The 14,306-nt window shown below is 37.8% G+C and overlaps 1 protein-coding gene across 1 annotated transcript in view; it reads right to left on the reverse strand.

The window, feature by feature from the left end:
* Nucleotides 1-1,375: 1,375 nt before the first annotated feature.
* CDC42SE2 (CDC42 small effector 2) overlaps nt 1,376-14,306 on the reverse strand; it is a 32,786-nt gene continuing 19,855 nt past the window's right edge. Inside the window, exons 2-4 of the mRNA XM_027446290.3 lie at nt 8,677-8,778; nt 3,753-3,870; nt 1,376-3,332 (exon numbers count right to left, since the gene is read on the reverse strand). Coding sequence (XP_027302091.1) covers nt 3,772-3,870; nt 8,677-8,778 — 201 coding nt within the window. The 3' untranslated portion in view covers nt 1,376-3,332; nt 3,753-3,771. The remainder of the gene's footprint in view (nt 3,333-3,752; nt 3,871-8,676; nt 8,779-14,306) is intronic.

Consider the following 14,306-nt stretch of genomic DNA (forward strand, 5'->3'; position numbering starts at 1 on the left):
TTGAGCAAATTTTTTGAGCAACACGAATGGTTAACTTCCAAGAAGGCGGTGATTGGGAAAAACAATAAGGTGCAGACAGACCTACCTTATGAAGGTCAAAAATCACTTTCTCTTCATTGTTAAGGTGCCCTATTCACATGCATGCACCAAATAAACAGTAATAGCTTTAAAAAGTAGACTTCAAATATCAATGGATTAATTGCCTTCCCCCCATTTCTCCACCCTCCACCCCCAAGGAAAAGAGACCAGGAGCACTGTGGTGCTCAAGGTAACTGTGCTGCAATGATGCATGTATTGTACTTGGTGAGAATGTGTCACCTTGTAGACAAGATTTCTGAATCTAAGAGTTGATTTTTTGAGGGGTAGTGTGGTGTTGGCTTAGAACGTTTTGGTTGTTTTGAGGAGGTTTATCACAACACTGCAGAGTACAGTGCTTGTTGGGCCCAGGACTTTATTCAGAGACCTGGCTGTTAATGCAGCATCTTCTCATTTAAAAAAAGACACAAGGGATGAACAGACTCATATAACTGCTTCAGTCAGCTCAACAGAGCAAGGACTAATTGTGCACAGGCCAGCTCCCTTAAGAGGACACATTAAAAACACCTACTTTTCAAGACAAACCTTTGTAGGCAGTACTAGGCTTCAAAAATCTAAGCTTTTAGTAACCTTAATTATTAAAAAGCTAAAAAGAGAACATTCTAGTTGATCATTATCTCATGGTTTTATCTTTCATTCCCTTCAGAAATACTTTTTTTTTTTTTTTTTTATCAATTGGCAATTTCAAAAACCTGCCATGACGTAGGTAATTCAGTATCAGTCTTCAAAATAACTTAGCATGAAATTTAAAGCAGTAAATTAGTGCTTATGGAATTAACTTTAAGGTTGTCAAATATAAAAAGTGAATGTATTGAAAGAAATACAGAGTAGACAACACTGTGCCTTGCTGGCATACTTAATGCAGATGTGCATGTTATTATGATCAGGTGTATAGTTAGTTTTCTACTGATCACTACAGTAAAATAATCCGTGTCACAGTGGAGAAACACACATACCACTTGTAGTCAAAAGGAAAGAAATCCTGTTTATGAAGACTTCCAATTTACTTCTTATTGGGAAACCTCTCTGAGATCCTTGAAGACAACTTTGGTATACACACTAAATCAATGAAACAAAACTACTAATAAAATTATGGTTTAATATACTTGGCAACAATAGGGTCAAGTGACATGAAAAAAACCTCAGCCCTGTAAATTACTTATTACTCATACTACCAAGTTACTTTTCAGAGAATTTTCACCACAAATTTGTCTGTAGGCTGCAGTTGTTTTTCTAATGCAAATGTAGCTTATGAAAAAGAAAAGGGTAGGCCACCAACTGAAAGAAAACATTTATTGAATCAAAGTCAATACTTTCCTTTTAATATCTACAAGCCAACACTGAACTGACTTTATTCAAGAATGAACACAATGTACAAAAAAAGTATGTCTGTTATAAAAATATGTCAATTTCATTTTTCTGGCTATTGAGCTGAAAACATTTTAACAAGTGCAAGATAGTTTTGGCAAGCAAATTTAAGCTGCTGTTACCAATGGCAAAATTCAAATTATTTTCTAATTATGGTATATTTAAGACTTATCGATAAAGTGGCATTGGTAACGCTGATCCCCAAAAATTACTGCATTGCCATGTGTTCATGCACCCAGACAACCAAACATCTTGATCTTGTGTTGTTATGAATCAGTACCTTCATCAGTGAAGACTAACCTGCCTACCTGGAGCTATTCAACCAGATAATTGACAGCTACCACAAAAATACAACTCGGGGAAGGCGAACTACCTCCAAGGCCCTGTATTTGGTGTGGTGTTTGTGAACTGAGAGAAGAGTATGTAGGTTCATACATGTTCAAATCAATCTGACAGCTGTTGCAATGTGAAATCAGAAAAAGTATGGAAAAAGAATAAAGAATAATTTATGACAGCAATCTATATGGACACATGCGTGTTTATGTATAAAAATGGATCTCACTAGGCTCAGTTATGCCTTGTTAGGATGATTTTTTTGCATAAAAACCTAACTCAACCAGGACTGAAATCATTGACTTGTTTCAAACCACCAACAAGGAGAAAAAAAGACCATTTACAGAGATAATCTGAAAACAGTGCAATATTAAAATACAAGTTTCACAACGTGTGAAAGAAACATGCTTTGGAACCTGAGCAAAAGGCTTTTTACCAACTTAGTAAAAAGTCACCCTGTATGTTGTTTTCACTGGCATCTGTTCTGCCAGATTAGTATGTTGCTCTTAGCAACTTCCATGGCCCCTAAATATTTAGTACACAGAAACTGCCAACTACTTAGAGAGGTCTACTAAACTTTTCAGCTAATATTGCAGGCAGTCTGACATGCTGCTACTGGAAATGACCATACAGCCTAAAATTAAGAAAAACTGTAAAAAGAAAAAGAAGCAGCCAAACATGTTGCCTTTTTTTTTTTTTTTTTTAAATAGACTAAAGCGCTTCCACAACACTTAGATACGGTACTACACTGGTTTACAGCCTCAAGGTCAGTTCTTTCAAAATAAATATACTGAACATTTACAACAAATGCCTTATGAATGCAAGCTCTCTCTTTATTATTTCAAGACCAGTTGGATAAAAACTAAAATAAAGACATAACTCTGAAGCAGCTAAAAGTTACACGTCCTTTTTCAGAAACAGGCATTACTTGGTGCCACAGCAAAAATTTTCACCAGCAACAGTATCATCAGTCTGCAGTAAGCGATTTTTTTTTTTTTCTGGCACCAAACGGGCCACCATACAAAGCAACCTCACAAAGCATGCGGTCATCTACTCTGCTGATTTTGTATGAAATAATCATTTGTGCTTGCAGGTCCAAGACCTTTCAAAAATGGATATGAACAATGGGAGACTAAAAACATTAATGAAAACTCGCTCATTTCTAAATTATGTGAGTGGAGAAAAGACTTCAAGAATAAAGAGCAACAAAATGCTGTGCATTAGTATTTGTGAGAGATGAAGGAAGCTAAGGTTGGTGCTTTCATTTGCCTTAAAACAAACAAGCAAAACCTAAAAATAATCCTAACAGCTCTATGTCCATGGTACTGGTAGAGGCCAATGTGTGCATGCCACCGAAAGGCACGGTCGGACCAATCTGAAAAATGGCATCATCAGAGCAGAACAGAAACTTTTCACTGGAGTAATCACAAAGGGTGAACAATAAGCCATCAATTCTCTCTTGTCATGAACACAGAAAGCAGTCACCAAGGCAAAAGAAGGGACACAGGTAAGAAGATACAGGAACTCACATAAACCTGGAACACAGAAAACACATTTTAATGAGTTTTGAACATTTTGAGCAACCATTTTCCTACCATAACATTACTATTCACTGATTTAACACTACACATTCTGCGACTAATTAAATGGAAAAATTGTAGCAAAATACGGTACTCTAACCAGGTTACAAAATACTTCTATGATCTGCTATACAGTTAACTTTACTTAAAAAGGACAGATAAGAACAGATTGATGCAGTCAAGACAATCTTTTGTTCATTACATAAAGAAAAATTAATATATTTACATGATATTGACCTTTTAATAACATAAGTGCATTTTAAAATTATGCATCATATGGCACACAGCCATTTATAGGGAGCTAATTATGATATGTAGAGAGATCCTTCCTTGCTAATCTAAAACAATGTCTAAAGAGTAGAGTGGAATACTTACTGGAAAGATATCCCCAAGGCTATCCTGCCTTTGTATCTACAAGTTGCATCTGAACGTTTGCAGACATGCCACCACCATAGCCTCCCTTGGACTGCATTTGGTTCTGAATTGAGCTCACCTGGAAACAGAAGGGAAAGTGGGGCAAAGAAAACAAGAAAGGCAGTTAGAAGTGAACTACATACAGTGTAGTCTTGCTTCCAGTTTTCTTTTTGGTTTGGTTTTCAAGTTTTACCATTAAAGCTACATTACTTTTGCATGAGGACATATGCAGCATAGGCTTGCTGGAATTTTCAGTTCTGCAGGCAGCTCAGCAGGAGAGATGGAAGAACTGGTGCTGATGCAGAAGTTTTTCCTCTCTCCCAAAGAAAACTGGCTGATTCAGGCGTTCACTGAGCCACTTGATTACTCAAGAAAATTCATCAAATCTTGTACTGGTGTCCAACTCCACTGCATCTGACAAGCTGTAATTCAGCTTGTTATATGGAAAGCATTCTTTGCCAAGTATGATAAACCAGTGAAGTTAGCACCATTATATTAAAAATATAATAGAAAGTTTAAAAAATATCTGGATAATATCTGCAGTATACAGCTAACCTCAAGACAATTAAAATAATACTTTTTAAACCAAACAGGAGCTTTTGGTGTGTGGAAAATGTATCTATTTATGTTAAAGCATGTCCCACTTTATTTAACTGATATTATTCCTTTAACTTGCAGGGCATTCATTTTTTAAAATCATACTGAGTCTACCAATTTCTCTGGAAACAGCTTATTTCAAGGCATTTGTAGCCTGATGCCAGTAGATAGATTAGATCATCCTTCTCGCCCCGGCACATGCACATCTCTCCATGGCTTTCATTACTTCTATCAACAAAAAGAAAGAGACTCCATAGACCTTTCCTGCTTGTGCTGCACCAGTCAAGATTATCTTCATCTCATGCCTGCAGGAAGAAAACTCCAACCTTAAAAGGCTTGGTCTTTTCCTGTCTGCACCCCAGAGCATAAAAAACAAGTACACAATGAGCACAAGGTAAAATACACATTTAAGGCTACATCTTCTGAAACTGAACTTTCAGCAAGAAACCTGTGCCTGTAGGGCACCACTTACAACTACTTCACGTATGCTCCATCACAGAGACCTCAAAGCATCACTAGAAACTGAATTAAAACAGCACTGGAGAAATGTGTTTAAGTAGCATGCATGACATTTTCCCCATCTACAAAGGCAAAAGAACTGTAATCTTTTCCACAGTAAAGCAAAACATACGCACACATACAGAATGAAGCAGCATAATTCCTTCCTGTATTCTGTTTCTCAAATTAACATGAAGAAAGGCCTATTTTGGGATCTTTGTCTTCAACAGAATACATGTAGCATATTGCAGTGCTGACCAAAAGATTTGATTTTTTTTGTTTGATTTTTTTTTAATGCACTTAAGCAGCACACTGTTTCCCAACCCTGGTGCTTTCCCCAAGCAAGCGATGCAGCTGCAGCAATACTATGTTCAAATTTTTCTTCAGGGCTAAGTGTTCAGAGATAATGCTCTAGTGGGTCTGACACCAGTGACTACAAGCTCTGTAAGGAAGCATGGAGGAAGAGCACAACCACATGTATAGGGTGGTGTTTGAAAACTTTCACATTTTACCAAGCTGATCTTCACTATGCATGTCACGTTAGCCATCGAACAAAAGGAATTTCTATGTAACCCTTTTTTTTTTTCCAGAAAATATCTAATTTACATGTTAACGTATTGCCAAGAACAATTTAAGGACTGAATCCATTTAATCTGAACAAAACCTGCTGCCTCTACAGAAACAGCTAGCAAACCACCTCTGGGACATGTCAGCTTCCAGCCTGACAACTTGCCTATACCACTTCAAAACTTTAGAGAAGAGCCTATCAATATGAACTCCAAGGCTAAAGTGTAGATTTTATGAGTGCTTCTTCTAAAGATTGGAAAAGTCTCTCTGGTATTTGATCACACATATAGGTGTTTTTGCTAGTGGATAAGGAGCTACCAGTCTAAAACACAGAGGCTGTTGCACATATGGGAAATGGACCCCAGCAAATTTTAGTTTGACGGTATGAACAACTCAGTGGCAATTTTGTATATTAAAAACTATGTTATATATGTCTATTATTTATATGTAATATAAATGATATATATATTTCTCTCTCGTGAGACATATATAGTGTTAAAAACTGATCAAAAAGCAGGTCTAAATCACAGGCTTACAAGGTAGTATTCTTTCTGAATCAACCTCCTTTTGAGGCAGTGTGAGCTACACGAACAAGTACAATGAAATGCCTTTTTTTTTTTTTTCCACAAAGACATTATTGCTTCCCTTTGACAACATACAACAGCATGGCTCTTTTCCCTCTTATGTCTAATTTAGATAGGATAAGGATTTAAAGGTTTTGGAAGGGGAAGCGGATTGCACCAATTAAATATCATACAATCTGCTGTACTGTTTATCTATCTCATTAATCTCTTTCCTCCTTTTTTTTTTCCTCCTCCCTTTTAGAACAAGGAAATAGCACAGATGGTCCTTGAGAAAGAAGACAAAGAAAAACTACAAAACATAAGGAATACATGAAATCAAAGGCTAAACCGAGGAGTAGGAAGACAGAAAAATGAAGTGGGAGACTTTGCCATGTAATACAAAGGTAAAAGTAAGAAAGTGCTGGAAATGGAGAAGTAAGAGTTCACAGAGGATTCCTACTGTTTAAGTTCACATTTGACAAGGGAGGAAAGCTCTCAACAGAGAAGGCAAAAAAATTAAGTATTTAGGACAGTATTTATTTAAGTATTTAGTAATTAGGACACTGCTGTCCTCAGAAGCGTAAGGATATAAAATCAAGTACCAACACTGGTGAAGAGAGGCACCAACCAGATAGTGAATGAAGAACCAAATTTATATGGGAAAAAGTTAATGAAGTTGCAGGAGGTCCTCCTAAGATATTCAGAAAAGAGATGGCACAAAGAGGCTCACAAAGAATTATGATTTCCATACTGTAAAGTTAAGCAGCAGAAAAACATGGAAACACTGACATGACCTTGGAGTTTACACTGTGAAGAGTGAACAAGGAAACTGTATGCAATATTATCACAGCAAATTACCAAGGAAGAGGCAAGAAAATAGACAATGTTAAAAAACTAGAGATTAGTACTTCTAAAGATTATTTTTTGCATACAGTCTCTTCCTATCTGGGATCAGAAACTACCACTGTGGTCAATGATGCAGCACATTCTCTTATTTTCTTTCAGTTTGGATAAAGAGATATCCAGTAATGAGTGTTCAAAATGAGAAAGTCCACGTAGAGACAGCAATGATTAAAAGCTATCTAGAGATAAACTAAATATTATGCAAGGCAAAGGTGAGGGCAAGCAGGGGGAAAGACTGAGGTGAAAGAGTGAAGCTTCAGGCAATCACCGCAACCCTCCCAAGAGGCAGTTCAGCTGTGAGAATAAGAGAGGTTCTCACAGGGGAGACAGCAAATGTCTACAAAACAGAAAGCTATGCTTTAAAATAGAAATAAGAAGAAAAACCGATCACTTGCTCATTTCAATTCACAGTGGTTTTAAATATTAAATATTTAAATATTAATACTGTATACTGCATTAAATAGATAATTAGCTTTAATTGAATTTTGTCAATTTGAAACCGTGTTAGTCCATTCAGCTTGCATACAGATGGTTTCTTACAAATTACTTCTAAACCATTACGTTGTTTCAGGGAAAAGATAGCATATTTCTTTGTAATTTCCTAGCTTTGCATTTCCCTAACAGCTATCAAGTTTTTAATTTTATATATATATATATATATATATATATATATAAAATAAAAACATATATATTTTGTATATAAATATATACAATATATATATAAATATACACAATATATATAAAGATATAAATAATATATAAAATATATATTATATATATAAAATAAATATAAAAAATATATATATGTTTTGTTTTTTTTTCTGAACTCAGTAAGCTGCAAAATAGTTGAAACTGCAAGTGACCTCACTTGCCTACATTAAAAGTGACTTCTTCCTCTGCAGCTCTGTTCTCCATTTTGGTAGCTCTGGCAGAAGTTGTTCTTCCCCTTTGCTAACATCCACCAACTGATAACAAGTTTTTCCTTTATAAGGGATTAATAAAGTTAAGAAATATTTCTATTCAGTATCTAAACACCACCCTTTTCTCAGATTACAATTGTTGGCCTTATAAGTAGATTGGTGTTTCATATAAAACACAGTTGAACAAGACATCTATTCTTATAAGCTTAGTCTCTGTTTCTCACTTTCAGAGAGACAAAAAAACTTTATTGCTCCTATCATCTACAGGAAGCCACAAACCCTGCTTGTGACATCATCACTTGCTCTGGAAATAATTCTGAGTGCAAATAGGTTTACAGAATATAGAAAACCTCAACAAGGTGGCACAAAAATATTTCTATGTACCATAAAATAAGGTAAACTATAATTTCACATAAACCATATTTAAAATATTTAAAAACATTTAAGATAGGAAATCTAGTCTGAGTTATAAGACATTTAAAATATCGTTTTTTCTGATGTACTCTAATACATTTCATAATTTACCACTGTATTAGTTCACACGTGCCATCAGAACAAATTTTTCACAGGTATTCTACACACAGCCTTCCCAATTTATACAGCCTCCGCTATATATTGTCAAAACCACAGGATTTTTTTATATGGTTTTCTGTAACATGGAATGCAAGCAGCTAAGGCTTGGAATTAAGACACTGACTGGTTGTTCTACAGTTTTACACTGCAGAGCCCCAGTCTTGTAACTCAGTGGAGAATCACTCTTTATTGCGTTAGTAATACAGTATATATACAACGATCCTGTACCCTAAAATGAAATATTCTTCATCCACAGATGCTTACCGAATTCATTCCACTGAATAGGTCTCCTGATCCTACGTGAGCTGTGTGAACAAAGTTTGTTGGCTCCCCGATCATGCTTCGGTCAATGCGCCGTCGTCTTTTCTGGAAGGGAGGTAAGGAAACCATTCATTAAAAAGGCGAGAACAGTATGTGCCATAAATGCTGTTTCATACACTGTAAGGTATTTTCACAGAATCACAAAGCAGAACCCAAATTCCCAGTTTAACCAAGACACTGGTAATGCAGTCCTTTGTTTTTACTCAGGTGATCTATAGCAGATTAGACCATCACTAATACCCCTCCTAAACATTTAGGTCAACAAAATATTTGTAAATAACCTAAACCAATTCCACTGTTCATTAAGCAACATTTCATACCGCAACCTCTGCCTATATTTGTATTTAAACCATGCTGTGATGTATCAAATTTGATGTTTAGTCATTCAAAATGAGAATTAATGATCAAAGAGCGTTCAGTAGATGCAGCAGCTAACTTGCATACTTTCCGAGCTGCATGCCATGGGAACTTATGTCAGTGTTTCTAATATACTTCATGGGGATGTCCAGAACAATGCCCTGGTCAGGGTTAGTCACAGACGTATCCTTAATGAACCCTGTACACCCAGATAACTTCACTCTGTGTGGCAGTGGAGTGTGAGCTGTAGGGGTGTGATGTGATAGTGAGGCAGGATGCCAGACTGCACCCTAAAGGTACACTGATTCCAGTGCCCTGAGGCTGAAGGCAAGAAGAGCTGTAAGAGCCTCCCCTTTCTCAGAGTCACAGCTGCAACTTTTGATGTAATAACACGCAAATAAGAAGTTAGCAGCAGTAAGGACTTCCTCTAATTAAACCTGTTTTGGCTGGCTGCCTCCAGCTCAATATAGCATCTAAAGAAAAAAAAAAAAAAGAACACAAAAAAGCCTGTCCTCATTTCTTAGGCCACAACCAGGAAGATTAAGCAGAGCAAACCCTGCAGCATGCAGCCGCCCCGTGCCTGTATCCTGTATTTAAAAAACAAAAAGCCACAAAGCACAGAACGAGCATTTCCATTTGAGGTATACTGAACATAATACAGTGCAATAGCTAAGAAACTGCTTAAGCCCAATTAAAAGCTTCCCATTCCCTTAAAGTTCATTCGGTCTCGTTTTAAAGGGATGTCCACTCCTAACCTGCAGTTGGCTCCTAAGACCATCCAAACCCAAGACATGAAGGTGCATGCCTTATGAGTGGGCTAGCTGGTACTGAAATGCACCTACAGATTAAATCTTCGTGAATCAGAGCCCACAGTTATGAGCCAGCAAGCACAAAACACTTTGAATCCTTTCCTGCATTTTTTCCCTAGTACTGAAAACAAGTGTTAGGAGGGTTCAGGGTACCTGGAGGGCTGTGAGAGGGTGCAGAGAGCAACACGTAAAACATTCCCATAAAAACAACAAAAACAGAATGACCTGTTCTATGCTGAAACTGTTGGTGAATTTTCTACTCCCAAGGAATTTGACAAGACCAACCAAATAAAATAATCCTAGCTGTTAAAACATTTTCATGCAGTTTAGGGGCCTTCAAGGGGACATTGGTTACAGAAATTGAGATGTCCCAGGTACAGAAAGCATTGGTGTTACTTCATAGAGCCATAAACAGCCACAACAGAATCTATCACAGTGCCCCACCACCAACCATGTCCCATGTGTTGGCATTTCAGTCTGGAAACCAAACGCACAGATACAGCACACTGCTTCTTAAACAACGCATGACATGAGCTAGTAGAGATATGCGTGACTATCTTGGTGGGGGGAGATCTCACACCAGGCTTATACATCCACTGGATGAGAACTGCTGATCTCACATCGTCAGGGTTAGGAGCATCCCCACCAGGTGTAATGGGTAAGCGGTGTTACCTGTGAATTGCTGGCTCATGGCACACTGGGACGCTGACACAGAAAGGGTCTCTCAAGCCCCACATGCACTCCATCAGTTACAACAGTTAAAATTACATCAGATCTATATTAAATGCCCACTTTCAACTTTAAAAAACAAACAAAACCAGAAAACCAGAGTCACAGTCATTTGCATGTCGAAACAATACATCCACGATTTCTTGGTTTTCACAGTTTTGAAATGCTGGGATCTGATGCAGTCCAAAGAAGAACAAATCTCAGAAGCTTTTGATTTTTGTTTTGTTTTGGGGGTGTGGTGAACAACCAAACCCTTTCTTTGGGCAACTCATTTTTCCCTTTTTACTTGTTGCAAAGCGTACAGGCGTTCCAGTAACATTAAAGAGTGCTGGACTGGGTGAATGGCTTTCAATGATTCTGCATTAATCACCAGCTAGTGAACCAGTAACCAGTAGTTAAAGTGAACTGCCATCAAACCCTGATCCTTATCTTAAGCAAGTTTCTTATCAGAGGCCATCAGCCACCAGCTACACCCTGGCATATGCCCACTGATGAGATCTCCTTGAAGCAATGGAACAATATTTAAATACTCTGCTCCATTCGGACCACAAAGCAGTTCACTCTAAAAGCAAACAGAACGGTGCTTTGTTGTTGCTTTTTTTCTGCAGGAGCACTCAGTTTGCATGTATGGTTATGTCTGAACTTGGATCGTGAACACACTTGTGAAGCAACTTTGCCAGTCCAAATTTACCATGCTTCAATTTTAATTCCTGCATGACCCTGACGTGCATAAATCGCACTTCGTTTGCATGGAGCTGAACTGGAATCCCAGTTCAGAGGCACTCCAACTGCTAATGGACATCACAGCCAGAGGAGGCAAGCCGGTCAAAAGCAGACCCCCAAAAGGCATCTCATGTTTGTCCTGGTTCCTCAACACCATTTTGCTTTACAGTGCTGCTCCTGCTGAGCGCAGTTTCTGTGGACACGGCCTCAGTACTGAACCGACTGGTGAGCAGAAGAGAAGGGACATGGGGAGCACTGTTAGCAGTCGCCTCTTTTCAAAAGACCTAGCACAGGAGACAGGAGTCGGCAGGCATTGTTGGAAAGGTTACATAGCTCTGACAGAGGGCAACATGAAGACCAGCTTTGCCAGGATTTTACCATGGAGATGCATTTTCTGGGGCCCTCCACCCATAAGGATACATGTAGTACCACTGCTTGGTACACTGCTTGGACACACAGATTGATTTCCTAATAAATTCAGTATATTTAATCTGAAAGGAGCTGAGACACAGCACATTCATCTTTCACTTAAATGAATAGCACGATTATGCTCTCTCTTCACTCCGTGTACTATTTCTGCCTATTCTGTGCTTGTTTCTAGTGCAAGTCATCTGCCTCAGCTGATAAAGCTCAGCCAAAACAAATTCCAGTCATCCACATCCCAAACTCCACACAGCAAAATACCATAAATCATTAACGTCCATATATACACACACCCCCCACTAATCATTTTAGTAACGAGATCTGACTGACTATAAAACTCACCTATAAAACAACTGCGGATGTGTACAATGTTAGTGCAAAGGACTTCATCGTCGGTGCCATATTCACACCATCTAAAAGCTAGTTTTAAAGTAACATGTTTCTGACCTGACATGCACGTGTCCTAACTCTGGCAACCTAGCTGCAACAATATCCTATTTTCTGTTTCTGTGTTTCCTGCAGATGGATGTTTTCTTGGAAAATCGTATTATGAACTTGCTAAGTGTCTGTTATCCTTCTTTTTAGCATGGGTCAAATTACTAAAGGATTTTGTATCAAAGGCCAAAGAAAGTTTAAGATCTAAATTACAGTATTTGATGTTTTGGCTTGCCTTGTCCCAGTGCATCCAATTCCCTGTTTACTAAGGGGTGATGGCACAGCAATGAGCTCAGCAGAGGTGAGGTGAGAGGAAAAGACTTGCAGAAGGATCCTGGAAGTGGAATACCAAATTTCATCATTTAATCGCTTTGCTCATTTTGTTCCTGTGACAAAAATCTGCAGAATTTGGATTGCAAAGCACATACCAGGTAATCTTTACCTCACTGAAAGGATAAAATCATCTTAAAAAAAAAAAAAAAGTAGAAGAGACGCAGGTTTGCGTGTTAAATGTTTGAGAGGAACAGAAGGAGTTTGAGGATCCGTCTCTGAAGCTTTGCTCTAAACACATACACTGCATACCCTGAAACGGGAACACATTCAGTTACCATAGTAATGAAGTAAAGAATTGCTGTCTCGTCTATTCTTAAGCTGTGAGTGATGCTTTACACCCACATAAGGTAGCACCTCTCCTGAAGTACAAGATTAGAATTGAGAAAGCCACCAATGGTTGCTTTACAAGAAATTATATTAATCCTGCCAGCTTCGAGAAACTTTCGATAAATTTTTAAAAACTTTTGTTTAAGAGGTATGAAGCACCTAACTGAAATACCTTTTTTAATAGTTGAAAAAAAAACCTTACTGCTAGAAACTAAAAACTGTGGTCGTTATCTTTTTTTTTTTTTTTAAACAAATATTTGCCACTGATGATCTGAGGCACGTAAGATTTCCTTTTTATTCCCCCTTCCTTTAGGTTTGAAGAGAAGGGATCTTTCCTATCTCCAAATTTTGTCCAGAAGTTGGGCTGCAGTTCTCTGACTCAAGCCACTTCATGGTATAGCAACAATTCCAGACAAGTTCTTTGCCTGTATGTGTGTACACACACACAGACAAGAAAAAGTTACGTTTCAGAAATTTTTCTCCTTTGCAGTTACGTACACCTGTCTACCCTTTGTGACCCTCTCAAGCAAACCATCACACATACACGCAAAATTTATAGCAGGTTGATAATTATCTTCCTGGAAGCTGGAAGTCACACGTGAAGTCAAATAACATACAAAGATAGCCCAGACAATGCAAGTACCAGCCTCCACACACAGGGGGATCAAGAGCAAAGAAATCTGTTGTTTAGCTGGCAGAAGAGCAGGTTCTGCATACCCTACATCAGATTTTTTGAAGGTATCACAGATACAAACCCCAAATCCAAATATGAGTGAAATATAAATGATGCACAGTGCTTGCATGGATCGCACAACACAAAAGCTTATGCTGATCTGACCTGCAGAAGCCTCCACCTCAGGCCCTGTCAGTGGTACTGTGGGAGCAGACTTGGAACATGATATTCAATTTATACATATGCTATACATTTTATTGCATGTAATTAAAATGCTGTATCATATTTTTATCAAAACATACATTATACAGATATATAATGCATCATATATCGCGTATCAAGGCATTTTTTCTGTAATTTAACATTTTCCTGTGCTCCAAAAAAAAGTAGCACACAATAAACTGAATTTGATAGGGAACAGCATTTTGATCTACGTGTCTAATCTCGTGCGTCACATCTCCGGACATATCCAAAACAACATGAAGTGATCCATATACAAAATGGCAAGTGATGCACCTTGCTTTTTCTGACACAGTTCTTTTCGTCTTTCATTCTCTCTAATCATTGGCAGACTAACAACTTGGGCCAAATTTGTCATCATTTCCGCTTATTGCACAAGACGATCTCTATTATTCTTCATGACAATCTGTTATTTTGGCTTCTCTGTTAAGAAGCAACATTGCAACATCATGCCTGCACTTCATTGTCTTCTTTTCTGAATAAAATGAGAAACATCTTTTAACTTCAAAATGGCCTTGATACAT

The sequence above is a fragment of the Anas platyrhynchos genome, chromosome Z, assembly GCF_047663525.1.
Source record: "Anas platyrhynchos isolate ZD024472 breed Pekin duck chromosome Z, IASCAAS_PekinDuck_T2T, whole genome shotgun sequence".
Classification (NCBI taxonomy): domain Eukaryota; kingdom Metazoa; phylum Chordata; class Aves; order Anseriformes; family Anatidae; genus Anas; species Anas platyrhynchos.